The sequence below is a fragment of the Aulostomus chinensis genome, chromosome 5 (assembly GCF_037954235.1).
Source record: "Aulostomus chinensis isolate RoL2024-O1b breed Wild chromosome 5, RoL_Achi_v1.0, whole genome shotgun sequence".
Taxonomy (NCBI): domain Eukaryota; kingdom Metazoa; phylum Chordata; class Actinopteri; order Syngnathiformes; family Aulostomidae; genus Aulostomus; species Aulostomus chinensis.
Window position 1 is genome coordinate 27944946 of NC_141324.1, and position 26670 is coordinate 27971615.

The 26670-nt window shown below is 50.8% G+C and overlaps 1 protein-coding gene across 6 annotated transcripts in view; it reads right to left on the reverse strand.

Moving 5' to 3' along the window:
- The window catches only part of efr3a (EFR3 homolog A (S. cerevisiae)), a 63941-nt gene extending 55100 nt beyond the window's left edge, over nucleotides 1-8841 (reverse strand). For 2 of the 6 annotated variants that reach the window (XM_086204401.1, XM_086204400.1), the window contains exon 1: nucleotides 3101-3222. In XM_086204401.1, the coding sequence (XP_086060527.1) occupies nucleotides 3101-3125 (25 nt within the window). In that variant the 5' untranslated portion in view covers nucleotides 3126-3222. Of the gene's footprint in view, nucleotides 1-3100; nucleotides 3225-8240 lie in introns of those variants that run through there. The other 4 variants (XM_086204398.1, XM_086204399.1, XM_086204397.1 and 1 more) reach the window with 4 other exon arrangements.
- Nucleotides 8842-26670: the final 17829 nt, after the last annotated feature.

Sequence of the window (26670 nt, forward strand, 5' to 3'; positions counted from 1 at the left end):
TTTTCATCGTATTTCAGGTGATACAGGAAGTAAAAACTGCTCATTGAACCATCAGTCCGGTTTAGGAGCAGCAACGGCGCTCAGAAATGTCCTGGGTCTTTAAGTCCGGAGCAAATCCATTCGAAGTGGGCCAGCGTCTGAATGAACTTATCAGCCATCAAATCTTGCCAATCTGCCAGGGACTGAATTAAAGTGATCAGCTCAGAACCGCGGCGTCGGCATATCAATTAATCCTGCAGCAGGAAAGAAGATTCCCGGGAACTCAGCGTGATTGGAAACACGCTCGTCCCTCAATTTACCAGGATTTCTGTGAGATTTCGGGAGGGCCAGCCGGCCTCATAACACCTCGACTCAAATTCTAAAATAGAAAATCAAATAAATAAATCAATCTTCTGGAGCTGCTGATCTAAAAAAAACTAAAGAAAAAAGAGCCTTTTGGCCACAACCAGCAGTGGAGGACAAGCTCCAGCCCTGCAACGACTGCTGCGGGACCATTTTACTGGTTAGACTGGTCTCACTGGAGAGCTTGTGATGCACAATAATGTCCTTTTTTTTTTTAGGAATCAAGGACTCCCGTTTAAAAGGTAAAATCACTATCAGGGCGCGTGGTCGTTGACTTCAAATGACACATGATGGCCGTTCCTGGTAGAGGCACGTATCCAGTCAAAGATCCCAGCGGTTCTATGGATCTATTGATCCTTTCAGTCTCCCTTCCGGCAAAAATACCAAGCACTTGCAGGTCGGAAGCTACAGATGCAGGATAACATCTGTGCATCACCGTCACCAGCAGATGTGATTGATCACTTCTTACGTCGAGCAGCATCAGCCTGGCGCCGGCCCAGTTCGGCTCAAGTCTCAATCGTCTGTCGCTCATGACGGAGATGCAAGACAGTAAATATATCATTTATGGGCTTTCACAAACGTTTCAAGAAATAAAGAAAATATATTTTTCTAAGTTCACATTGTTGCATGTGGGGTTTTTTTTCCTGTATGTAACGAATAATCTTTTTTTTTTAAATCCAAACAACAGGTGTCATCAGGTGTTCCAGCAGCTTGTCATACACACACACACCTGTAATCTTGATCCTTCACTATGAAAAAGCTGAGATTTTCTGTCTACTGTGTGGTTAATGAGACCTGCGGCTCTGGTTTGTCCGGACGGCGTCACAGAACCCTGGAGCAGCGGCTCCGGGGAGGGAGGGGGGGGGGGAGAGAGAGAGAGAGAGAGAGAGAGAGAGAGAGAGAGAGAGAGAGAGAGAGAGAGAGAGAGAGAGAGAGAGAGAGAGAGAGAGAGAGAGAGAGAGAGAGAGAGAGAGGAGAGAGAGAGAGAGAGAGAGAGAGAGAGAGAGAGAGAGAGAGAGAGAGAGGGAGGGAGGGAGGGAGGGAGGGAGGGAGGGAGGGAGAGAGAGAGAGAGAGAGAGAGAGAGAGAGAGAGAGAGAGAGAGAGAGAGAGAGAGAGAGAGAGAGAGCGCTCAGGAGGGTGTTTTTGTGTGCGGAGGAAGTGACTTCCTCCCCCTCAGAGAGACATTAGGGTCACACGGCAGATTTAAGTTGTGGCACTCGTTTTTTTTTTCTCCGAGCGCCACATGGCATTTAAAAAGTGGTCCACACGCGTCAGACAACGCACATTCACAAGTCCATTTTGCCGTAACAAGCACACTGGCTGACACCAGGGGGGCCGTGTTCACTAAACCTCCCGGATCAACTCCAGGAACGTTACAGTTAAGTTACTAACAAAGCCTCGTGCCAGCAAACATGGCGGCACCCAGGTCCCGGCATCCGCCGCTGCAGCCCGTCCACGTGCTGAAGGAGCTCCGTTCCTGCCTCTCGTTCCACTGGCGTCCTCTTGTCGCCAACAGGGACGAAGACAAGCTCGGTTAGCGTTTTACAACATGTCGGGCCCCTGCACTCGCAGCTCCTCCTCTAACTACCGCTAGTAGATGGAGTCACACAACACGTAGCCCTGTGTGTGTGTGTGTGTGTGTGGCAGCAAGGTAGCAGGGTGGGTGGGAGCAGCTTAATTAAGCATGAAAGACAACAGATGACCTCCAGAGCTTCAGGGCCTCTGCCAGTCCAACATCTGCCCGCCTGAGGCTGAAGGCCGGCTGCATCCAAACAACCAGGCAGTCCTTCATGCTCAGACTCTCCTGCCAGCGCTAACTGCACTCCGGGGCCCCGCAGGCACCATCACGGAGGAACCGGTCATTTGTTAATCATGTTCAAAAGCTGAAGTATCAACCGACCGCTCAAGCGTCTGGAGGCCACGATGGTGAAATCCGTCTCTGTGACAAAAACCAACGAATTCATCTTTGTCTGATCGACCTTTCAAGTGTCAAACCTGTAAGGAGTCTAACCGAGCGACAACGAAGGAACTCTTCGGTCCAGCGGGGACGTCTCTGCTCTGAAGAAAACGTTAGCTCCTTCATGGTAGCGCCGAGATAGAACAGTGGTAGTTCTAATCTCTGATCGAAGCGTTTGTGGATTACTGATCATCCGTCTGGATTGAGGAGACCTGGATTATACCAGACGACCTGGAGAGTTTGTAAACGGATGCTTTTGGACAGTTAAGCTGTTGTTAGCCGTCAATCTCCATGAGCTTTCAGCTAAATATCCAAAGTAGTAAAGGAGCAGGCCAGAAAATCCTGCTGTACTCTGTTTTTTAATGTCTGTGATAAAGAATCCATCACATTTCAGCAGCGAATGTTTCTCATTTCAGCATCCTGATCGAGTCGTCAGCTGTTCAGTCGCTCACCTGAGTGTCACCGATGTAATCAGAGTGAGTGTCATTCATAAAACACCATCGTGAGCAGCACCAGCGGCGCCCTGTTGTGGCCCCTCCCTCGCTGCCACAACTACGTCGCATCTCTGCCTGCACACTGGTTGGTCTCAGGCCTGCCAGTCAGGCTCAGCCAGGCAGCTGATTGGACGAGGAGAGGATGAGAGGGCTCGATGGTTCAGACAGAGAGCACGTCAATGGCCGCCGCCATGCAGGCTCGTTCACTGAGACACAGACCTGGACTCTTCACATCCGTTATTCAGACACACTCACACACACACACACACACACACACACACACAGCAGTCAGAAACAGTCGCCTACCCGACTCGTTGTTCTCTGAATCCATCGTGTCGGAGGCTTAGTGGTAGACGGCCTGCCAGGTGGACCTCGATGTCTCTGTGTGTCTCTGTTTCAACCTTCTCTCTGTCTCTCTCTCTGTCTCTCTCCCCCCTCTCTCTGCCTCTCTCTCTCCCCCCCTCACACACTGACTCTCTGACCTTGCAGTGCGTGTTTACCCTCACCATCACCGCCGGCAGCCGCAGCAGCTGCAGCAGCTGCAGATCTGCAGATCTGCTGAGGGCTGCAGGTGAAGCTGCAGTGCTGCAGAGTCCGAACAGCTCAAAGTCCCTGGGCGCCGACTCCCCTGAGGGATGCGAGACAAACACGCTAAACACCAGACAAAGATGACATAACGCGATCAGGGAGGGGGTGTGTGAGTGTGTGTGTTGGGTTGAAGGTGTTTAATCATCCTGATTGGACTGTAATTATGCAGATTAACTAAGAGGGACTGCTGATGAAGGAATTTAGCATTTCGCACAGATGTGATCGTCTATTTGCACCCATGTAAACGAGTCTGTGTGTGTGTGTGGGGGGGGGGGGGGAACAGATTTTTTCCCTGTGTGTGTTTGTGCTGCCGTCTATGTGAGGACCAACACAACTGTCGCTGTAGTCAACTGAAGAACGTCTTAGCCCAGTGAAACTTGACCACCTCTTCAGGTGGGGGGGTGGGGGGGCTTTCTTCTCTCTCTGTTAAAACTGCGCCATTGGTAACACCAATGTTTCTGGTTCAACAGGGAATCAAATGTTACCATAGTTTATGCTTGTCCACAGAGAGAGCGTGCGCACACACACACACGCACACACACACACACACGGGAGAGCAGCCACCAGCAACCACAAACGACGGAAAACGAAACCTAAATCTGCTGATAAAAGGTTACAGAACATTTTTTTTTCTGCGATTATTTTCTCCACCTTCAGGTGAACGAATAAAAAAATTCAAATGGTGCTTTTTCTTGTTTTTGTCGCATTAAATGCGAGCTTTAACTCCCCCTGAATACCGGAGCCTCACCTGAACACTGCCTGCCAACAGAATTCACTGTGAAAGGTTTGATGTGGTTCAGCCAAGAGCAGGAAATATTGTTTCAGATGCAGAAAAAAACCCAAACAATTCCAAGAGTTTTCACTCGCGCCCTCCGAGTCGCCACCTTATGATTTGCATATTGTTTGTGAAATTATTCTGATGCTCATTTTAGTTGCAGGGACAAAAATATTTGCTCAAACACAAAACAAAGTCATCAGACTAGAGGCTCAGCACGTGACGATTTGCATATCAACACAGACGTCAGACATCCGCCATGGTGTCCTGGACTCGACCCAGCCAGGTGGCCGTGTCACTTCCTGCTCTGCCCCTCGGGTCCGCGTCCGTTTTGCGACCGAACGCCTCGTCGTGACACCCGTCCCGCTGATGAGACACGCCAGCGAACCCCCGACAGCAGAATCATCATCATCTCTAAAAAAAAAAGTGCAGAGAAGCAGCGAGCCGAGGAAGATAAAAGCCGGGCCGCTGCAGGGACGGTGGAGGGAACACAGGAGCCACGTCTCCTTTGAAGTTATATTTAGGCCAAATCCTCCTTTACAGAACAAACCGTCTTCCTCGCCGCATACAAATCACAGCCGACAACTGAGGGGGGAGTCGTCCTGACGACAGGAGGCGACCGTGCACCTACAATTAACCGGCGGAGCTTCAGAACAGCACGCAGTCACCGGGTTTGATCCACTTTGATTCCAACTGCATCCCAAACACTCCTGTTCCACCTGGGATACAGGTGCATGCTGGTGTCCCCCCCCCCCCAACCCCATCGGCACAACTTTGAAGATGTGAGCAGACAGAAAGCGGTGCAGAAGGTGGTCCCGCTTCCATCAGACACGCCCGCAACAACCTAAGCTTGGAGATGTGGTCGGTAGCCTGACGCGACCCGGCCTCACATCACATCGTAGCGGATCAGGTTCACCGCCTGTGTGTGTATGTGTGTGTGTGTGTGTGGGGGGGGGGGGGGGGGGGGGGCATCAAGGTGTGAGAAACATTCATTTCCTGATGCTGTGACTCACCAGACTCAAAACATTAATGAGTTCTAGGCCAGCCTAGGCTCCGCCCCTCCACCAAGCTTAATGAAATCAGCCTCATCGCTTGTGTGTGTGTGTGTGTGTGTGTGTGTCATCCTGATGACCCGACTAATAAAGTACTGATACTCTTATTTTGAAGGCGAGACCATTGCACAGGAAGTGATAAAGGGGACTGATCCACAATCAGGCCTGACAAAAAAATAAATAAAAAACCAAAAATTACTGCATTTATGGTCAGCCTGAGGACAAACCAGCAGAGCATGACATCGGTGCAACGGCGGCGTGGCTCTCGCCTCCGTCCTCACACAGGCGAGACGGAGGAATCCCCAATAAAACTCTTGTCAAATACACAGTTTCAACAAAAGAGGAGGACAGTCCCGAGCGTCCTGAGCCCAGCATGAGGCGTCCAGGCTGCTGCTGGGACCGCCACTCACCGGCGTCACGTTCCACTGGGGAACAAACACTTGCTGGGCCGCTGCTGCCAAGGAGACCGCCTCACGCCGCCTCACCTGCAGCAGGACCGAGGCTTTCAGGGAAAACCTGAACAGACGTCAAGATTTGATCTGCAGTTCTTTTCTCTTCAAACTTCAGATCAGCAGTCGCCGTGTAATAGTTAAACACGACGGGTCGTCATCACGCGACGCCATCGAACACAGAATGTTCTGCAGGGAACCAGATGTTGGTTCGTCCTCATTCTTCACATCTCAGGCTTTACTGAAGGCCGGAAACACGGCGGCCTCCACGAGGAGCCGGCCCGTCTGGGAGGATTTCCCCGCATTTATCTCTGCCACCCCCTCGTGTGCTGATCTCGCTGCTCATCTGGTTTAAGGACTCTGCCGCTGCCGCCGCCGCCGCCGCCGCCACCACAGCGAGAGCAACGGCTGGCTTATCCTACATAACGAGTTAATTGAGGTGGTTAACACTTGGAGGATAATGAGAGCCTCTAGATCACAACAGACCCAGGAGTGTTGAACCAGAGAGCGTACGCACACAACACACAACACACACACACACACACACAGAGGAGATGAGTTGATTATTAATAGCAGCTCTCTGCCAGCGACGCAGGTCCATCTACTTCCTGTCTGTGTGTGACAAACTGGCTCAGTCTCAGGCGTCCAGCGGTGGACCCACCCCAGCACGGGACCAGTTCCACTGACACACAGACACACCAGTGCAGCAGGCTGGCCCTTGTCGTTACTCGTGATTAACGATCACCAACAACTGACTGACACCGATTCAGCTGATTTGAATCAACTGAAGGTTTTACACAAGCACATGAATATTTCAACATGTTTTTGTGTATAAATGCAGAAAATTACAATAAATACACATGTTGCTGCACCGCTGCTGTCCCGTTGTGAAGCTCACGTCCCGCATCAAACCCTCCTGGTTTCAGTACCACAGAACAAACACTTTTCAGAATTTGGGTATCAACTTGGTACCCGGGTGTTGGTCCTCGTCACGTCTCCACACACGGTAATAAACGGGATCCTGAAAAGAATCCCAAGCAGATTCCCAGAGATTATTCTAACACACACACACACACACACACACACACACACACACACACACACACACGGTCCGCCTCACTGGCCCATCAGGGATCAATGGTGAAAGCGTCACATTACTGCTAATGAAATCACCAGTTCACCACTGGGAGTAATTACAGAGCTGGTGTGGAGCCTGCAGGGAGGCTGCAGCCAGCGCGCGCGCGTGCACACACACACACACACACACACACACACACACACACACACACACACACAAGCACCTCCAAAACTGTCCAAGGGGAACTTAGATTTCTCCTCCTACTTCCTATGTGTGAGCAGCCAAGTGGGTTTTCAGGATAAAAGCTCGTCTCCAGTAAACAGCAGCTGGTCACCTGCCAGAGCAGCTGCTGGCGAGGGCGCGGAGCCCAACACACCTTCTGAAGAGTTCACGCTCCAGCTGGGGACACGATCCAGAGGTCAAAGGTCGGGACATGATTCTGAGGACGTCTTGTTGTCCCTCGCATGTAAAGATGGAGGCGAGGTTCTCCACCTGCACCAGCCAGACAACAACAACACGCGAATCTGTTTCAGCACCTCCATGAGACCCGAATCCACCCTCGAACAAGTCAGGGCAGACTTTTTTGGAGCTTTCCACTCCGACTGGGAATGAGAACTCCTGGATTCTTCCAGGTAATCCGGTGGGTGGCTTCAGCGAGTGAGAAACCCGCTCAGTTACTGCCTCAAGTTATGCAACAGTCAAGCAGAGCAGCACCAGCTCGCTGCTTCCAGGAACAGCTGTCAGGAGTCCAGAACCCTGCTATGTCTCTGGTTTTGGTCTAAAACCAGGACAAAGTAGTGACTGCTGCCATACTTGATCTGGCGTATGTTTCTTCCACCAGCGTGTAACACCCCCCCCCCCCCCCCCCCCCAGGTGGACCACAACAGAGAAATGTTACCAGCAGAAAGACTGTTCTTGAAGACAGGAACAGAGAACAGAGAGAAAATGCACATTTTACTACTGACACCCAGAGTTTGTGGTTCCAGCCCTGCCTCACATCACATCCTGGAGAACAACAAGCTCACTTGACTAAACTGTGACTTCGTAGTTCTGTTGTCAAGAAGAAAGACGCGTCATTCAAACAGTTTACAGTCCAACAGCTGCAGAAATATGGACAGTGAATGCATCACTGGGGAGATTTGGCAAGTTTGTTGTGGTTTGGTGGCCAACAGTTGCTCCAACTAGGAGTGGCGATGAAAGACTGACAAAACAAGACGGAGAAACGTGGTGGAAGTCCCTCACCGCCCAGGAAACACTTCCTTTATGAATATTAATAAGTCTGTTTCACTCCAGGTGTCACAGAAGACGTCAGAAGCCTTTCGTTCCTGCTCAAAAGCGACGACCATGAACGCATCTCAGTACTTCTCTTAACTTAAATCTGTGTGGTGAGATTAGCTGAACCTATGACCTTAAATGCAGCACTCACATTCCAAGTCAAGTGTTGTTCAAGCATGTTGTCAACACTCTTCAGCTGTCACACTCACAGACATAAACACACACTTACCGGCTGGCATTGTGGCGTTTAAGTACCGCAGTTCCTCTTTAAACTCAGCAGCACCGACGGATCTCTGGGTTAGTTAGCCTCCATGTAGCTTCTCCCACGGGTTCACCTCACCTGGCATCGGACTGACGACTCTGCGGCGATAACACACGTTTCAGAGTCACACAGTCACACAAGAGCCGGTTTAGTGGTCAACAAGGCAAACCACCGCCGCCCGCGGTGCGTCCAGCCCCGCCAACAGTGAAGGAATTAGCCGCAGTGAGGTTAGCTAGCGCCGGGGACTGCAGTGGCAACACCGGAGATCAGAGAGGCATTCCTGGGGTGAGCCGGTAGACATACCCGCAGGTAAACAGCAGAAGGGCGGATTAACTCCTTCCTCTTAGTGCGGTGCTTCCTGCTCTACGGTGACGGACAACGCGGAAGTGAGCGCTGCGGCGGAGCGGCTCCAAAATCCTCCCCCGCTCCCGGTGCACATATGCTGGCAGAGGGGCCGTGAAGGCAGCGTGAAGGAGCGCTGACGCTGCTAATTATAGCAGCCAGGTGGAGGCCCTCAGAAAACTGCCCTCACGCCGTCTTTTCACTGATTCTGCTGGTTCGTTCCCAACCGGTTTGTGCTAAACTAAACGTTATTTCTGTCCCTTTGCAATGAAGCCATCAAAAACTAAATTAAAACCAGAGCCAACCGAGGCTGCAGATCTGTAGGAGAGAACTGCCCTCAGGACCAGAAACTGCCTCAGGTTTTATGCCCCTTTTATAATGTAATGAACTTCAAACTACTCTGCAACCTGAACCTTCATCCTCCTCTGACATTTTAAAGCCTCACTACCTGGTGTTTCTGTACCTCTGCCTCGGGGGGGGGGGGGGGGGGGGGTGTCATTATGTGTTGGGCTCTTACCCCCAGAAAAGAAGCATAAGAATTAGTGGAAGAACAGAAACAGGCAGGAGCAGAACTCCAGACTACGTTCTGCTCTGGTCTTCCTCCCCAAACCTCCAACAAGTCAGGAGAAACCAATAATACAAGCAGTTCTTTTTTTTATATTAAACTTATTGAAGCCCCTTCACTCATGAACAAACATCCACATCAACAGAGCCACAAAACTCTGACAAATACTCAAAAACTCCTCACAGTTTAATTTTCCGGAGATAAAACAAGAATGAGTGAAACCCAGCAGGGACTCTAGACCCGGTCCCTGTCCCATCCCTATGAACCCAGTTGAGGGTGCCGATGCCCACCGTCAAAGGCCAGGAGACACAATCATGTTGCCGTCAAAGTCTCAATGTGGGCCTCGATTTCAGAGGTTGACGCAACACTTTGGTCATTCAGCTTCCTGGAGTCGCAGTGGAGGCCACGGACTTGAGATCAGGTGACTCTGAAAGCCACATCATGTGACTCACACCATCTTCATCAAACTACTCAGTTTCCTGGCGCTGCTGCTGGACGAGGCTGCGGACCTGAAGTGGCTCAAGCTGCCACCCATAGCTCCACCTGCTCACGTCCCCGTCTGTCCATCGGTCCTCCTTTCTCTCTCTCTTTATCTCTGTCCCACTCTTTCCACCTGTATCTCTGTCTTCCTCCATTGTCTGTCTTTGTCTCTGCTCTACTCTCTTGCTCTCTTTCCCCCCAACCGGTCAAAGCAGATGTCCGTCCCCACTGATCCTGGACCTGCTTGACTTGTAAAGTGTTGTGAGAGAACTTTTGTTGGGATTTGGCACCGTACAAATAAAACCAACTTGACTTTACTTATTCAGTGCACCTTCAGTGATTTCTGACACTAAAAACAAGCACCAACTTGAAGCAATGTGGCAACTTTTAGAGAAAGTCTCTCAATATCTGCCGAAGCTAGTTAGCTTAGCACAGTGAATGGAAGTGGGTGGGAAGTGTTAGCGTCATAGTCCTCTCATCTGTCTTTGAGGACGATGAGACATCGTCCCCAAAACGTTGGTCACGTGACCTCCGTCTGTGTTCCCTGTCAAAATGTGGAACCTTCACACAGCGGTTCGCACTGTTAGCCCCACCCACCCAGTCGATCCCGATGATGTGTTCATGTACCGATGAAAACCAGGGGCTGGGTTTTCCTCTCAGTGTTTCAGTGTTTTTGATTGGAAAGTAATGACCCTCTGTTCTTTATTTGTAAATCAAAGTTCCTCAATCAAGCTAGGAAGCAGAGAGTGAATCCGTCCTCACCGCTGATGCACCTCGCGTGAGCTCGTCAGGCTAATGAAGAAGCCAAATATTAATGGACCCGCAGCACCGCTAATGATGTCACAAGGGAATATGTTGTCATTAGGAGCTCCCATGAGACCAAACATGTCCGTCAGAGGCTAATTACCCATAACCGGACTAAAAATATCTCTGTTGTTGTGTGAAAGTGCTTCGTGGTTGTGCTTTTTAAGCTCTTAAAGACCTTTACTGGGCCGTCCGCTGGACTTAGGGGTGATTAACGGCTTTGGCCCCACAGATGGCCGCCTGGCGTCCGCTGACTGACAGCATCAGCCTGACCGAGAACTAAATACAAATTTAGAAATAAAGATGCTGTTTGTGTAATTACGCTAATGCACCGACGTGCACGTGTGTCACCGCTGGACCGTGAGTGAGTGAGTGAGTGAGTGAGAGGAAGTAAAGCTGGAAGGAGGGCCGTGTCATCGCTGAGCAAACAAAGAGATTTAGCGACACTTCGCTGCTGCTCAGGCTTTTTATAGCCACATGAACATTAATTAAGCAGAAAGGTGCAGTAAGGGAGCTTAATGTGATGGAACAGGATGTGAGAGGTGGATCGCTCCGACTTTATAACCAGTGAAACGCAGTTGGAATGGATGAGACGGCGGTCGAACACTTAGTCAAGGACGACGCTTCACTGGCACCAGACGCATTATGGGTTCCAGAAAGAAGGCCCGCAGGTTCTCCACGTCAAGAGAACACTCATTCAACATTCATTTACATTTTCTAGGAGAAAAGAACCAGTCCAGCCTGCCCCAGGAAACCAACCTGGCACTTGACCCCCCCGGTGAATCTTGTACTAGCACTAGCTATTCAACCTGAGACCCCCTAGGGCAGAACATATACCAGTGAAGGTGATGGCCATGTTACAACAGCAGACTTAGAGCTACTAGCCAGCTACAGTAGGTAGCTCAGTCGCTAGCTCAGAACGTGGGAGCTAGTTTCACACAGCCAGATGTCATGTGCCACATGGTGGGAGACCAAGCGTGCTACTTGTTGCATGACCCAAATGGTACTAAGTAAGCTGCTGCGGCTAGCTGCTGCAGCTTACTTAGTACCTGCAGGATTCATTGTAGGTTCTCCTGTTGCAGCGTAATGGAGTTTACTGCAGCGGTGTTGTACCAGCGGGCGGCAGTCCTGAGCTAACGTCCTCAACGTCCAGAGTTCCTCTCAGTACGTGAAACAGCTACCTAGCTAACAAGCTAGCATGTTGGCAGCAACCTGCAGGTGTTCAGTTCTGATGCAGATTTGGTTCTTTAGTGAATAGTTGCGAAGATGTTCGGCGAATAACTTTTGTTGTAGAACAGGAATGTTCTCGCATGTTTGCCTCCCACCTGTAGCGAGAGTTCCACGTTCCAGGCCTGGGTGTTTTTTGACCCTCAGCCTCATTTTACAAGGTCACCGCCATCTTGGGTTCAGCACCGCCTGCAAAGACTATGATTGGCTCAGTCAGTGTTATTTCCACTGAGGCAGAAAGATAAAGCCAAAGCTCAGTGAAAGAACATTTACATTTGATAAGAGATACATAAATAATTATTCACATAAAAAAGCCCATGCAGAGCAATTCCCTCTTTCACTGATTAAAAAAAAACAACATCATTTTTCAGCACAAACAGCCAGAACATCTTTTTCTGGAGTGTTTACGGAGAACTTTCACATTAAAGGGAATATGATGATTTCACAGCTACAACACTGAGGACGTTCCTCAATTTATAAATCCCTCTCTCGCTCTCTCTCTCTCCAGCCCAGAGGTGGAACTGACAAGTGCAGTGAAAGCCAGTTTGGGCTTCAAAGGGCTGCGTGGGTGGAAGACGCCGCCCGCCGTGAGCTGCAGTAGAGTTGTGAAAGCACTGACTTCTGGTGGTTAAACTCCAGAGGAAGATCCCGCAAACTCTGATGATCGACTGTGACAGCTTGTTTTCACTCGCGAACGGAGTCTCCAGAATTAACTTGATGTGGACGTCCCGAAGGATGACGCTCTACGGGTTCTTTGATCATCTGAACTACCCGATTAGAGGGGAACTGTGACCACTGGGGGGACATGTTGGGATTTGAGGGCTGGAGGAGGATTTTCATCAGAGCAAAAAGACTCAAAATTAAATTTGGGGATTAGTGTCCTTTATGGATTCAGTATGTAAATGTGCTTGTCACTCAGTTGTATTTTACGTGGCAGCAGTTGACGGCAGGGTCAGTGACAGTGTTGTTAGGAGCAACCAAGATGCCTGAATGAGCAGCACAGCTAACATTTGTGTTCGCCAGGTTCTCAATCCATAAACCTGCACCCCGTGGTTTTCCTGTCCAGATCAATCTTGTCTGTGTGGTAGTGAGTTCTAGAAGTTCTGAACAACCGGATCCTCCTCTGGCTGAACGAGCCGCCTCACTGGTTCTTCTACGAAAGGTCAGCGGCAACTGAGGTCAAACTTCGAAATGTGCAGCTCTTCCACCTGAGGGCAAAACGTGATTTAGGACCTGCTGGGAGGTTAGGCAGAGGATGCTAGTGATTAGCTTGGGGATGCTAGTGATCAGCCTGGGGATGCTAGTGATCAGCATGTGGATGCTAGTGATCAGTCTGGGCGTGCTAGTGGTCAGCCTGGGCATGCTGGTGATCAGCCTGGGGGTGCTAGTGATCAGTCTGAGGATGCTAGTGATCAGCATGTGGATGCTAGTGATCAGTCTGGGCGTGCTAGTGGTCAGCCTGGGGGTGCTAGTGATCAGTCTGAGGATGCTAGTGATCAGCATGTGGATGCTAGTGATCAGTCTGGGCGTGCTAGTGGTCAGCCTGGGGATGCTAGTGATCAGTCTGAGGATGCTAGTGATCAGCATGTGGATGCTAGTGATCAGTCTGGGCGTGCTAGTGGTCAGCCTGGGGATGCTAGTGATCAGTCTGAGGATGCTAGTGATCAGCATGTGGATGCTAGTGATCAGTCTGGGCGTGCTAGTGGTCAGCCTGGGGATGCTAGTGATCAGTCTGAGGATGCTAGTGATCAGCATGTGGATGCTAGTGATCAGTCTGGGCGTGCTAGTGGTCAGCCTGGGCGTGCTGGTGATCAGCCTGGGGGTGCTAGTGATCGGCCTGGGCGTGCTAGTGGTCAGCCTGGGGATGCTAGTGATCAGTCTGAGGATGCTAGTGATCAGCATGTGGATGCTAGTGATCAGTCTTGGCGTGCTAGTGGTCAGCCTGGGGATGCTTGTGATCGGTCTGAAGATGCTAGTGATTGGCCTGGGGATGCTCGTGATCGGTCTGAAGATGCTAGTGATCAGTCTGGGCGTGCTAGTGGTCAGCCTGGGCGTGCTGGTGATCAGCATGTGGATGCTAGTGATCAGTCTTGGCGTGCTAGTGGTCAGCCTGGCGTGCTAGTGGTCAGCCTGGGCGTGCTGGTGATCAGCCTGGGGGTGCTAGTGATCGGCCTGGGCGTGCTAGTGGTCAGCCTGGGGATGCTAGTGATCAGTCTGGGCGTGCTAGTGGTCAGCCTGGGGATGCTAGTGATCAGTCTGGGCGTGCTAGTGGTCAGCCTGGGCGTGCTGGTGATCAGCATGTGGATGCTAGTGATCAGTCTTGGCGTGCTAGTGGTCAGCCTGGCGTGCTAGTGGTCAGCCTGGGCGTGCTGGTGATCAGCCTGGGGGTGCTAGTGATCGGCCTGGGCGTGCTAGTGGTCAGCCTGGGGATGCTAGTGATCAGTCTGGGCGTGCTAGTGGTCAGCCTGGGGGTGCTAGTGATCAGTCTGAGGATGCTAGTGATCAGCATGTGGATGCTAGTGATCAGTCTGGGCGTGCTAGTGGTCAGCCTGGGGATGCTAGTGATCAATCTGAGGATGCTAGTGATCAGCATGTGGATGCTAGTGATCAGTCTGGGCGTGCTAGTGGTCAGCCTGGGCGTGCTGGTGATCAGCATGTGGATGCTAGTGATCAGTCTTGGCGTGCTAGTGGTCAGCCTGGGGATGCTTGTGATCGGTCTGAAGATAATAGTGATTGGCCTGGGGATGCTTGTGATCGGTCTGAAGATGCTAGTGATCAGCATGGGGATGCTAGTGATCGGTCTGGGCGTGCTGGTGATCAGCCTGGGGGTGCTAGTAATCGGCCTGGGGATGCTAGTGATCGGCCTGGGGATGCTAGTGATCAGTGGAGCTGCAGAGAGGAGAGAGCCAGTCAGTCAGCTGGTGATAGAATAGAATAGCAGCCTGATCTCACATGCTGGCTGAACCATCAGATGAGGAAAAACTCCAGCCACTCACATTTCCTGCTGTTGTGTGGAACTTTCTTTGCAGCGCAGCTTTATTCCATATGTGCTCATTGAGTTTGAACGATGAGAACAGAAAGAAAAGACACGTCTTCATCATCTAAACTCTTCCTGCTTTATTGCTTCATTTTGCAGTGTGTCACATGGGGTGAAAGAGAGAGAGAGAGAAGGCTGCAGAACAGCCAGGTGACACCTCAGCTGTTGTTTCATTTCTGTCTGACGTGAACGGTGTGGCGGCAGCGGCGGCGGCTGCTGCCTTGCTGCTGTGGGCCCTGTTCTTCATCAGAGAGCTAAGAATAGCAGCGGTGAGACTCAAGCGAGACGAGAAGTTTGGAGGAATGAAAGTAGCAGAAAGTGCAGCTCTACCTGCAACTGTGAGAGTGTTTCTGAGAAAAGACTCGGTCAGAAATACCACCCGTCTGGAAGCAGCAGGGATTTTATTTTGGGTCTTAGTAAAACCTCGACTACGCAGTACAAGTATATGATTTGGGCCGTAAACAGTAAATAAATGTTAGGAGTGAGTTTATTGTGGTGCAAGTCTTGGAAAAGGATCCGTTTGACTCTTTTAGATTTGATTCTATGCATCTTGGCATTCTGTGTCCTGCATTTCAAAGAAATGTAATCCCCAGTTAGTGGGAAGTTGACACCTGGATCAAAGGCTGCATCTGCCGAGGTGTTTGGACCTCAGGTACACTGGCCCCCACCCAGAGACCCCTCCTCTCCTTCCTTCAACTGGGTGGTGCCCCTCCCGCTGCAGGATCTGTGACATCGCAGCTCACCTGAGCCAATAGACGGACAGATGTCACCGAGAATCTTTCCCACACCAGTATTTAAATCAAGATATTGTTCTTCGCTCTGCAATGGCTTTGACCTTGTATGTGTAATTATGTAAAAGAGGAAATAATCAGGGGCGGCACGGTGGTGCAGTGGTTAGCGCTGTCGCCTCACAGCAAAAAGGTTGCGGGTCTGACACTGTGTCTTTCTGGGTGGAGTCTCCATGTTCTCCCTGTTCCTGTGTGGGTTCTCTCTGGTACTCCAGCTTCCTCCCACAGTCCAAAGACATCAAGAGGGGACCAGGTTAATCCAGACTCTAAATTGACCGTAGGTGTGGCTGGGAGAGCCAATGGTTGTCTGTCTCTATGTGTTGACCCCTGTGATGGACTGGTGACCTGTCCCGGGTGAACCCCGCCTCTCACCCGAAGGCTCCTGGGATAGGCTCCACCCCCTGCCACCCTTAACAAGAATAAGAAGTAGAAAATGGATGGATGGATGGATGAAATGATCAGGGATTTCTCAGCTGTGTGCCAGCAGACACTCACTTACTGCCATCTGACCGTAGGGGTCAGAGTTGAGCTGGGAACACTGAGGAGAGGCGTCTCCTGCTGGGAGGCGGCCATGAGGGACAGGTGCTAGTGGACGTCTGAGTAGGTGAGAGGCAAGTGAGTGTGTCAGAGCGCCGGTGCACCTCCGACCTTCACCGATGCTCAGTGAAGCTGCTTTGACCAGCGATCGCAGGATGTGGAAGAACAGCAGGACGAAGCATCACGACAACGCAGAAACAACGTTTAAAAGACCACACACACACACACACACACACACACACACACACACACACACACACACAGTAATGCAAGCAGATGCAGAGCTGATTCATTGGACGGATGTTAGAATTAATCTGACAGGATCTGTGAACAACAGCTGAGCTTAGAACCGTCGCACACTCGTGTGTGTCACAGCACCAACACGATCTAACACAAGGAAAAGTTGTGAATCCTCAAAAAGTAACAGCGTCTCAGCATCTTGTTTGTGTGTGTGTGTGTGTGTGTGTGTGTGTGTGTGTGTGTGTGTGTGTGTGTGTGTGTGTGTGTCTGTGTGTGCTTGCACTGATATCGGATGCTGAGAAAACCCTCCTGTAGAAGTGCAACTATGGTGAATAAGCAGAAGATGACAACAAAGCACATTGTTGCTGCTGTAGTGGTTGCGCGTCGTATCCTGATGATTCCAGTGACACAACAGCAGATGAGCATTTACTGTCCGGTCATTCTTGTTACAGTCAGACTGAGCAACACCATCCAACAGGTACCAGGTTCTGACCCGGCCTTGTTGAGACACGTCAGAGAAGGAGAAATCGATACGACGCGTTCTTTCCGTTCTTTGTGGGCCAGACGTTCTCTTATCCCTGTCGTATCCCTGCAGCCGCAGCTGAGGAGCCCTTTGATTTCTACTCCCTGAGCTGGATGACATTTATTTCACAAACACTTGACATTTGGAAACGGGCTTCCTGTATGAGCGCCGTTTGCACACTTGTAACCCCCAGCTCTCTCTCTCTCTCTCTCACACACACACACACACACACACACACACACGCAGAGCCTCGTGTTATTAGCAGGCTTTGTGCGGAGCAGCTGGGTGGCGGGATTGTCTGAGGAGTCGCACTCAATCGGGACTGAAATCGACTTCAGCCGCTGTAGCCGACTGTCAGTCGAAGGCCTCCAGCGGGCGAATCAATCAGCTGGTGTGATCGACTTTGACTGATGCTGTGACAGCTGAGACAAGCCGGGTCCTGGTACTGGAGCGGTGCCAACGTAGCCTGACGCACGTCCTCAAGTCCGTCACGCTTCATCTTCCTAAGAGTGTTGAGTTTTAAGAGTTTAAATCTCTTTTATCTCTGTTGTTGTTCTCTACCAACTCCAGAGGGGAATATCAGGCTCTTTAGCCGCTAAAGGCTAAGCTAGCACAGATGAGCGAGTTCAGCTCAAATCTGATGATCCGTGTGTGAAAGTGGGCAGGGCTTAAACAGACGTGAGTGCTTAAACAAAGACAAATGGCGGGTTGAGTTGTGGAGTAGCTCAACATGGCCGTGCAGCGCAGGTTTGGCATTTGTTAGCACCAGACGCCTAAACCAGCCTCATGTCCAGGACTCAAGACGGTTACCCAGGTGATGATGATGATGACGATGATGATAATGATGATGATAGACCAGATACTTGTTTCCAGTGTTCACCAGCAGGTCCCTGACGTTGGCTATTTGCCTTTGTTGCCGTGCAGTTCGTGTAGCAGCCGTATGCGCCTGAACGCCACATGAGTGTCAACGCTGGTGCCGATGATGTACCGAGGTCCGCCTACCAACAGGTGACGGTAGACCCATGAGGAAAAGTAACCCAAATAAAATCCTCAAAGCAGCAGCCTCCAGTAATGTAGGTCGGCATAGCCCTCCGGTGGGCGGGGTCACTTTAATAAATGTCATTATCACCCGCTGTGCTGCTTTCTAGTCGGAAAATCCGCCACGCAGGTAGACCTTCACCGGCAGCTCTGACTTGGTCAGAGTTGCAGAGTAAAAGTGCTGACTTCAGCTTGTCAGACGGTGACTCACCTCCCGCACGTCACTCGTCCCCCAGCAGCTTCTCATTGGCTTCCAGAATCAATAGAAGACTCTTTTTTTTTTTAAATTTCCAGTTCTGCTGCCGTCAGAGTTCAGCAGTGCGATGATGCCGAGGGCAGACTGACCGCTGTGTCCTGCTCCACCAGCAGCTTGTGCAGATTAAATCTGAGAGTGTAAATAAATGTTGGCCCACAGGGAATAAAGCAGAAGGGAGAACTAGGAACCGTCCGGTACCGGCGGTGACCACGGGAGAACTCTGGGTTTGATAACAGCTTGGATTTGAGCCAAATTAACAAGGAGAGGAAACAGTGGTTTAGCTGCCTGGTCAGAAAACTCCTCCCAGTTCATCTCATCCCATTTGGTGTCAAACTGTTTGCTCTCTGCTGTTCCGCGTAATTAAACACGCAACGCTACAGACGATGATCTGCTGTCATTCGTCACCTCTCTCACTCCTTATGTCGCACCTCGTCAACGCCGAGCTCAGGCATCAGAGTCCCCAGCGCCGCGCCTCACCCTCAGCAACGACCGCCAAGCTAACGTGCTAACACCTCACGAGCTGTCAACATCCTGCACGTCTTTTCCCTCCTGACACCTTCTCAGCGTCTATTTCTGCTTTATTTCATTATCACTTCAACACGTGGCGTACATTCAGATGTTCACGTTCCGTGTAAATTTCCTGTCTCCTTTATGTCGTTGTGAAATTTACTTGACACGCAGCGGAAATTTGACTTTGATTTTAGCAGCTGTGAGCTCAACGCCAGGTAACGCCGTCACTACTCCTGACTGATGTGACCTGCACGGCACGGGAGCCAGCAGGGGGAAGCTGTGTGCCGGTGGTGTGGCTGCCTGATTACATCAGAGAGGAATTACAGAAAGAAGTTTACCTGTCCCCTGAACTCCTGGAGCCATGTGAAGGAGAAGCATCTCGCCAGTGCTGACACGGAACCACTTCCTGTTACAATTTTATTTCTTCTTGCTGTAGTGGCATGAACCCCCCCTGAGGCCCTGGGTGCTCGGATATCTGATCAAAGGAGAAAGTAGATCCCGGCTGAGGGAACAAGGCATCTTGGCTCACATCAGGACCCAAAGATGAAGCTGAGGGATGAAGCTGGGGGATGAAGGTTCGGGCATGTGACCGGCGCCGCGGACGGAACATTGGTGTGTCAGCGGGATCGATGTGAAACGACTCGTGTGACTGGTGTGGAAAGATGCGACGTTGAACGGCTGTGTCGTGTCCATTTTTTGGTGTCAATCAAAGCCTCTTCAACCATGCCAGCGTTATTTTAGGCGTCACTAGCTGGGTGGCGTCCATCATAACCCACCGCCCTCCTCTTACAGCTCCAGTCGCCATGACATCCTCTCACACTTCTTCTTCCTCTCCTCTTGTTGTCGGTACATCTGCAGCACCTCTGGTTCTTCAGCACCAGCTCCACGCTGCTCCTGCTCGCCCCGGCTCCCCTGGCTCTCTCTCACTCGCTGGTTGAGCTGCCATGCACCGTCTACTGCCATCATGAGAGGGTGATTGACGCACCGCCTGGATAGCAACTACATACGTGACTCATCGACTCCCTGCCGCCACGGCTGCTGCCGCCGGCGAGACCCTCTGCACCTACTTTCCTACATGTTGGCACCCACCCTGAAAACTTTCTCACCCTTCTCTTCACACTTTTTGATCCATCACTTATCGATCTTGTGTCCTGCAGTGGAATCGAACCAAGTTCACTCGCAGTAACCTGGACTTCAGAAGAACCACTTTAGAACCTTGTTGTTATCGACAGCTTTATTCCGCCCTGCTGTGAACCGGAGAGGGGAGAGTGAGACAGCATGGCTGAGTCTCTCCTGCGTTGCTGTGAAGACGCTGCGGTTCCTCCTCAGTTCTGAGGCTTTTATTACCGGGAGCTTCCCTCCCTGTCTTTAATATGTTTCGGACATATTTTCATATCTGAAAGCTATGCGGCGCTGAGAGACGAGCGGCGCCGCAGCTCTGATCAAATTCCTCATTGAGATGCAGATGAAGGGCCGACCTGCTTCAAGCTGCGGTCCAGGCTTTGGAGGCCGCCGCCGACGCCAGGCTCGTCTGTTCACCCGTCACCAAAGACTCTCTCTTCTCAAACACACGCATGACATGCCAGTCACTGAGTCTTGCCGGGTTGACATGGCAACCGTATCCATCTGGTCCTTCACATTCATGAGCACAAACATTTCCAATGAGCATTTTTGACTTCATCTGTTGGTGATTAGGAGTTTAATTGATTCCTCGAGTGTGTAGAGGCGGCGTGGCCTCGCAAGCCCCAGGCTGGCGCTCCATAGTACAAATAACCCATAATGTCCAGTTCTGGTCCAGGTGCCACAGTTGGATCCAGATCGCCTCTGGAAGCTCATCACTTGTTCCTTGTAACATTTCCAATCTCGACGTCAACTTTTATCCAAGTCTGTCATTTAGTTTCTGAGATATCGTGCTAGCAAACACAGCGAGAGATCACGTGACCTCCATGGCAGCGGTGAAAAAGAAGACGCAGTTGTTTTACTCTATTGTGGGGGATGTGTATGCCAGTATTACAGTACATGAAGGTAGAAGAGGGGAAGTTTGAAGTGATTCGCAGCCTCAGTGACACGAGTTTGCACAAAAACGACTGTTTTCCTGCTGGAGTGCTTCGGCGCTGCTAATAACACGCCGGCCCCACAATCAGAGCTTCATTCACCATCCGGTTATTTAATGTCCCCCCGCATGTTTAAAAGCTCTGCACTGTCACGTGCTGTCACGCCCCGTCAGTCCGGCCATTGTTCAGCTGCCATCCGTGTCACACTTCGTCAAACCTGTAATTAAAACTGGCTTCCACGCCGACATGGGCAGGAGCATCATGTTTGATCTCGCGGTTCCATCGGGAAACACAGACAATTTCTGTGTGACCCTCAGCTGAGGGCACAGGAACGCCTCGGTTTAATGCTACAACGTGTGCCAGCGCGACTGTAGCGTTATTGATGATGGGTCCGGTGTTTCTCCCGCCAGGTGTGTTTGGCGTTTCCACGTTGACCTCTGAATATTTGATGATATTTCTCTCAAACAAACATCTCAGGCCACACACGTGAGCATCTGGGTTTGAGATTTCCAAGTGTCCCTGAACTCATCATCAAAGCCCCCGCACTGACAGCGAGGTGGCGAGCAGCACTACATATGAATCATGTTATTTTGAAGCTGGCGTGTTATCACCCGCTAACAGACGCTCCTGGCTGGCGCTGACTGGAGAGTTTAACCTCAGTCAGACTGACGCTCTCCAGCCGCTGGACTTGTTTCTGGGCTGGTGTGAATGGAATTATCACTGCCAGCCGGCGCCACTCGACGCCTGGCCGCTAATACGCCGCCTCCTAACACCTCCTGCTCCCACCCCCCCACAGGAGGAAGCCCGGTGCTGATGAGAAAAGCGGCGCCATTTATAGCAGGCGGGAAGATTTCACACGATCAAACCTGAACGGTTAGAAAGACTCAGGGCGGACGTTTTGATCGTCGTCTTGTTACCACTGTTCATGTTTAATGTGACGTGAAACGGACCAATAAAAACTATTCAAGACAAAAGAAAGACATTCATTTTGAAATTCTATTTTTTTGATGAACAAAAGTACACTGATTCAGTGTATCAACAGAGTAAAAATACTCACTGACACAGAAAGTCGGGTATTTGTGATTTATCGGTCCAACACGCCAATCCTTCGAGTTCACGTAACCTTTGACCTTTCCAATAGTGGTTTTGATTATGTTGCTAATCTGACCCTACAAAGAGGACACACACACATGGACACACACACACACACGGCTCAGTGTTAAATCCTTTCCATATTTCTTTCAAGTTAGCCAGAGAATGAATGAGAAAGACGATTACTGGGCATTAGCCACCGCGTGAGAGAGAGAGAGAGAGAGAGAGAGAAAGAGAGGGAGAGAGGTGGCATGAAGGACAGCATCGTACTGGAGGAGCTCTGGCAGCTCGTCCTGCTCGATTGCACCGACAGGAGACAAAACAATAGAAAACAAACCAAAATGCCAAGTGACAGCCTTCTCGTCTCCTGTTCTCTACTCTGGTCTCTAGTCACAGGTCTCTAGTCTCCTGGTCTCTAGTCTCCTGGTCTCTAGTCTCCTGGTCTCTAGTCTCCTGGTCTCTCGTCCTGGTAATGCAGTACCAGCACTGCCACGGACCTGATCACCTGGGTAAAGAATGAAGAGACAGGTGATGTGTGTTACTCCGACCGACTCGTGAAGGGACGCACGATAATTACGACTGTTACGTTTCTGAGGCTGGGGAACGACCGTCTCCTCCCCACATCGGCGAGGCCGTTTTAAGCTGTGTCCTTGTGGCCTAAACAAAAAGCTACCGGTCATTTTCTCTGAGGATGATCAACAGCTTTGTGGAGCTTCATTTAACCTCCCATTGTGTGTGTGTGTGTGTGTGTGTGTGTGTGTGTGTGTGTGTGTGTGTGTGTGTGTGTGTGTGTGTGAATAAATCACCTATTGTGGACGTCACTTAGCACTCACTCGCCGCCTCCATTACTGGATGAAACGCTGGATGTGTTTGGTGCTCCAGCAGAACTTGGTGACACGTTGAGAACGAGGCTGGTTGGCGTGCACCACCCACATGATTCTTCTGGTAATTCAGACTCTCTGGTATTTAAGCTTTGACAGCACAGGAATGCTCTCCACAGAGCCTGAGCGATGCTACTCAATAAGCCAAACCCAGAAACCTGCCGATTTCCCCCGAAGCTCTCGAAACCAAAAGCTTCTCCGATCCATACGAGACAAAAATAGCAAATATAACATGCTTTCTAATCTGCGTGCGTGCGTGCGTGTGTGTGTGTGTTCAGCCTCCAGATCAGCCAATGATGCGCTGTAGCAACAATGCTCCGTCCTTCTCAATAATTCATCACGGAACTCTTTTGTAGCAGTTAGCGGATCGATGGCTGTAAGCAGGCGCGTCTCCGTCCTCGTCCTCATCGTCTCTGCTGATGTTCCCCTCCCACTCCCAGGAGATCCTCGGCTCCTCAGCAGGCTCAGAGCTGCTCTGGATGTTGGCGAAACTCCCTGGTGAGTTTGAGTTGTAATGGAGAAGAAGGCTGCCTGAGATTCTGGTCCTGGTCCTGGTCCTGGTCAGCCCCCCCCCCCCCCGCCCCAGGTGTTGGGACCATCAGGCTGTCTGGTTCCTGTAAACCTGGAGTGTGTGTGTATGTGTGGTGGTGGTGGTGGTGGTGGTGGTGGGGGGGGGGGGCATTCCTCTGATTGTTCCTTAACTTTTAGTTGTTAACTTGTTAGTTCTCAACATTCTGAGCAGCAGATTCGGACCAAACACAGCAGACGACCCCGGTAGAGGTTTTGATTTCATGTCTTCAGGAGCCGAGACTTTAATCCTATATATGCCACCCTGATTGCAACCCCACCCCCCACCCCCTGCGCCGCTGCACTATTTTCCACTAGATTTGGTAAAGTCTCTCTCTCCGTAAGCTGATGATCCGTTAGCTTAAAAAAACTCCAGAGAATAATACTTGGGCTGTAGTTAAGCTTCTTAGCCCGAGATCCCTGTTTGCAAGCACGACCTTAAAATGTAGAATATGTGGCTGCTCTTCATCGTCCTCAATGAGATTCCAGGCAGGATTTGAGTGTTTCAACAGTCTAATGGGGAACAGACCTACAGCAGAACATCGGGAACACATCCGTTACTCATTCAGTGATTTCTTGTGTTCTCCGAGAATTCTTCTGAGCCGCCAACGGCGTCAACAAACCCTTCTTCTTGTTCCCTAGTTTGCTCTGAAGAACCAACCCCTGCACCTGCGGTTGGGACAGTGGATCATGTCACGGGGGCTGATCTTCAGCTACACCTGGGAGTTGTAGTTTCCTAGCTGGAAAACCCTGGAGGGCCTTGAGGGAATTGTAGTTTTTACAGTCGCGTCACGTACGACCTGCGTTCCTGCGAGTCAACCACCAGGTTCTCCTCGTCCTTTGTTGTGAAAATGTCAAAAGCAGAACAGGCGGATTTGCCAGTGAGTATGTCGGCCTCTGCATGAGGAGGCGGGATGCCCCCTTACGCTGGTGGCTATTCGCCACATAGCAAAACAAGCCAAGTAACGGCGGCGGCATTCCTTTAGAACGGCGGATTAAAATTCAAAGACTGATAAACTCCAGCAACTCAGACGCCTTCAAGCCTGTCCAGAGATAAGGTCAATGGGGAGAGGGCCAGTGCCTGAGGGTGCCGGTGCAGGGTTCCAGTCCAGGACTCCCTTGTTCGCCTCATTGTTTACAATCTGTCTGGCGCCTTGCGACATTTTTCTGTTTATGTTTTTTCCATTTTGTTCAACGTTCCTGAGAATATTCAGTCGTTCCTCGCAGGCCCGTGAATGTCTGGAAAAGCGTAACCGAACTCGACTTGGTTTGAATGTGTCTGGACCCTCTTGACGGTTTGACTCGGAGATTCTTCAAAACCAGTCCAGCTCCCACCTGGTCATGAGGACATTCACCTGATTAATCACAAGCCGAGACCCTTCCAATGATCATGTCTCCTCTCTGAGAGGTCAAAGGTCAGCTTTCCTCTTTCCCCAGACACCGCCGAGCCTTTGTACGTCCCTTCACCTCCAGCTTTCTCTTTCATTTCCATCATAAAATGGCTGATCTCCTGTCAGAGGGCTGCGAAGTCATTTAAAGTTAATGAGAGAAAATTAAAATGACAGTGTTTCATTGGCCAGACATCCTCTTTGATCGAGTGGGCCAATTAAAAGGAAGCGAGATAAAGCGCCTGGGGGAAGCTCGCTCTTTGTCGGCTCCTGTCAGGTGAATTAAGGTGCAGCAGAACTGGAACATTGTTCTGCTGCTCAAATCAGATCCGCCAGTGTGCTGAGGAGGACTAGCGGGGGCTGAGGGAGCGAGCGGAGCCTCGCTATCTTCTTCCTTTTCTGCTCAAATAAAGGTTTCAGGTCCAGCGTCTGAGAGGACGCCACGTTATCATGAGGTCACCTTCAGCTGGCAGGGTGATCTGACGAAGTGATGTCACGGCGTGACTGAAGACGTTCTCCACTCTTACAGCTTCAAGGTCATAAGTGATGGGAGCTTTCATGAGCTTTTCAACCCCCCCCCCCCCCAAAAAAAACAAACCCTGAGTGGAAGCACCAGAGGGTTGTGAATCTCTGGATATCACAACACGGATCACATGTCTGTTGATGGGAGGCGGGAGAAGATAAACGTGAATAAATATAACAGGAACAGATTCAGTGAACGCGCATCATGCGGTTGTCAGGTGCTTCCTAAAACCCGGAACGTTCCGTGGAATTCTGAGTTTGGTCCGTGGCCCAGTTTCTCATCGCTTCCCAGCGCCGCTGCTTCGGCGGACAAGCGGCGAGTCCAGCTGAGGTGTCAGCAGTGGAAGCCATGCAGGAGCGGCAGTGGAACAGGTGAGTCCTCCTGGGAGGAGCCTGGAATATCCTGTTCTAAGTCTGACCGGGAAAAAACAAAAACAAAAAAAAAACAACACAAGAGATGAAGAATGAACGAGAAGGGACGCGGTCAGGGACATCAAGATGGCCACCCGGCAGCATCCACGCCTGCTCGCCATGCAGCGGTGGTTGTCACCTGGATGTGTGAGGTAAATATTTTTGCTGAGATTAAAGGAACCCAATCACCGTATTTGTTACCCGGGGCGCTGCTAACTGATTATCTGATATTGACCAGCGGTCACTGAGGTCGACTGATAAAGGCAATAAAAGGGTGTTTAAGTAAAAATCAATGGCGCTTCAGTTCATTTACTTTTGTTTCTCCTGGTGATCGACAGATGGACCTGCGACCGCCGGGTCACAGGTTGAATGCCCCTGCTGCACTTTTCAAGCTGTTCTTTTCCTCCATATTCCCACGTGCGTGCCCTTGGAATCTGTCTGCGTTGACGGTTGCCGTGGTCGGAACGCGTTGGAGCTGGCGAGCAGGTGGCTGCTAGTCAGCCAGACGAAGGCGACAGGCTGTGGGACGCTGAGCCCATTAGAGAGGAACATTTGTGGATATGTCTGCCGAGACATAGATCCTCCACGTGTCGCTCCGCAGGACCAGGGGCGGCAGGACGCGTGGGGGGCGTTTGTTAGGACTCCTTCTGCAGAACACTGTCTCACTGCAGCTGAACGGTCCAGTTCTATTTTTGTCTCATTTTGTGTAAACGGCCAAACGCTGCACAAGTGGTTCAGTGGATCAGGAACAGATGGACATGTGGAAGGAACCCAGAACTCAGTCTCCTCCAAATAGCAGCGGATCTAAAGACATCCTGGAGGTGAAAAGAGTCAGAACCAGCAGAAAGTCCTCGAAGAAGCTTGAGTCCTTCAATCATCATGGTCTTATCTGAGGCTCTGGTCTGGACCAGCCCCAAAACCAAACCCACACCAGAACACTCTGGTGCCCAGGAGGAGGGACTGTAACCCCCAGCGCTGTGTTCCAAGATCCAGCGCTGAGGTGGGGCCTCCAGCGCTGAGGTGGGGCCTCCAGCGCTGTGGTCCATCTAAGCGTAAAAAAATAATAAAATTCATATCAACACATGAATTAATCACATGATGAAGTTGCCGGCTAAACATGTCTAATGATAGCTTG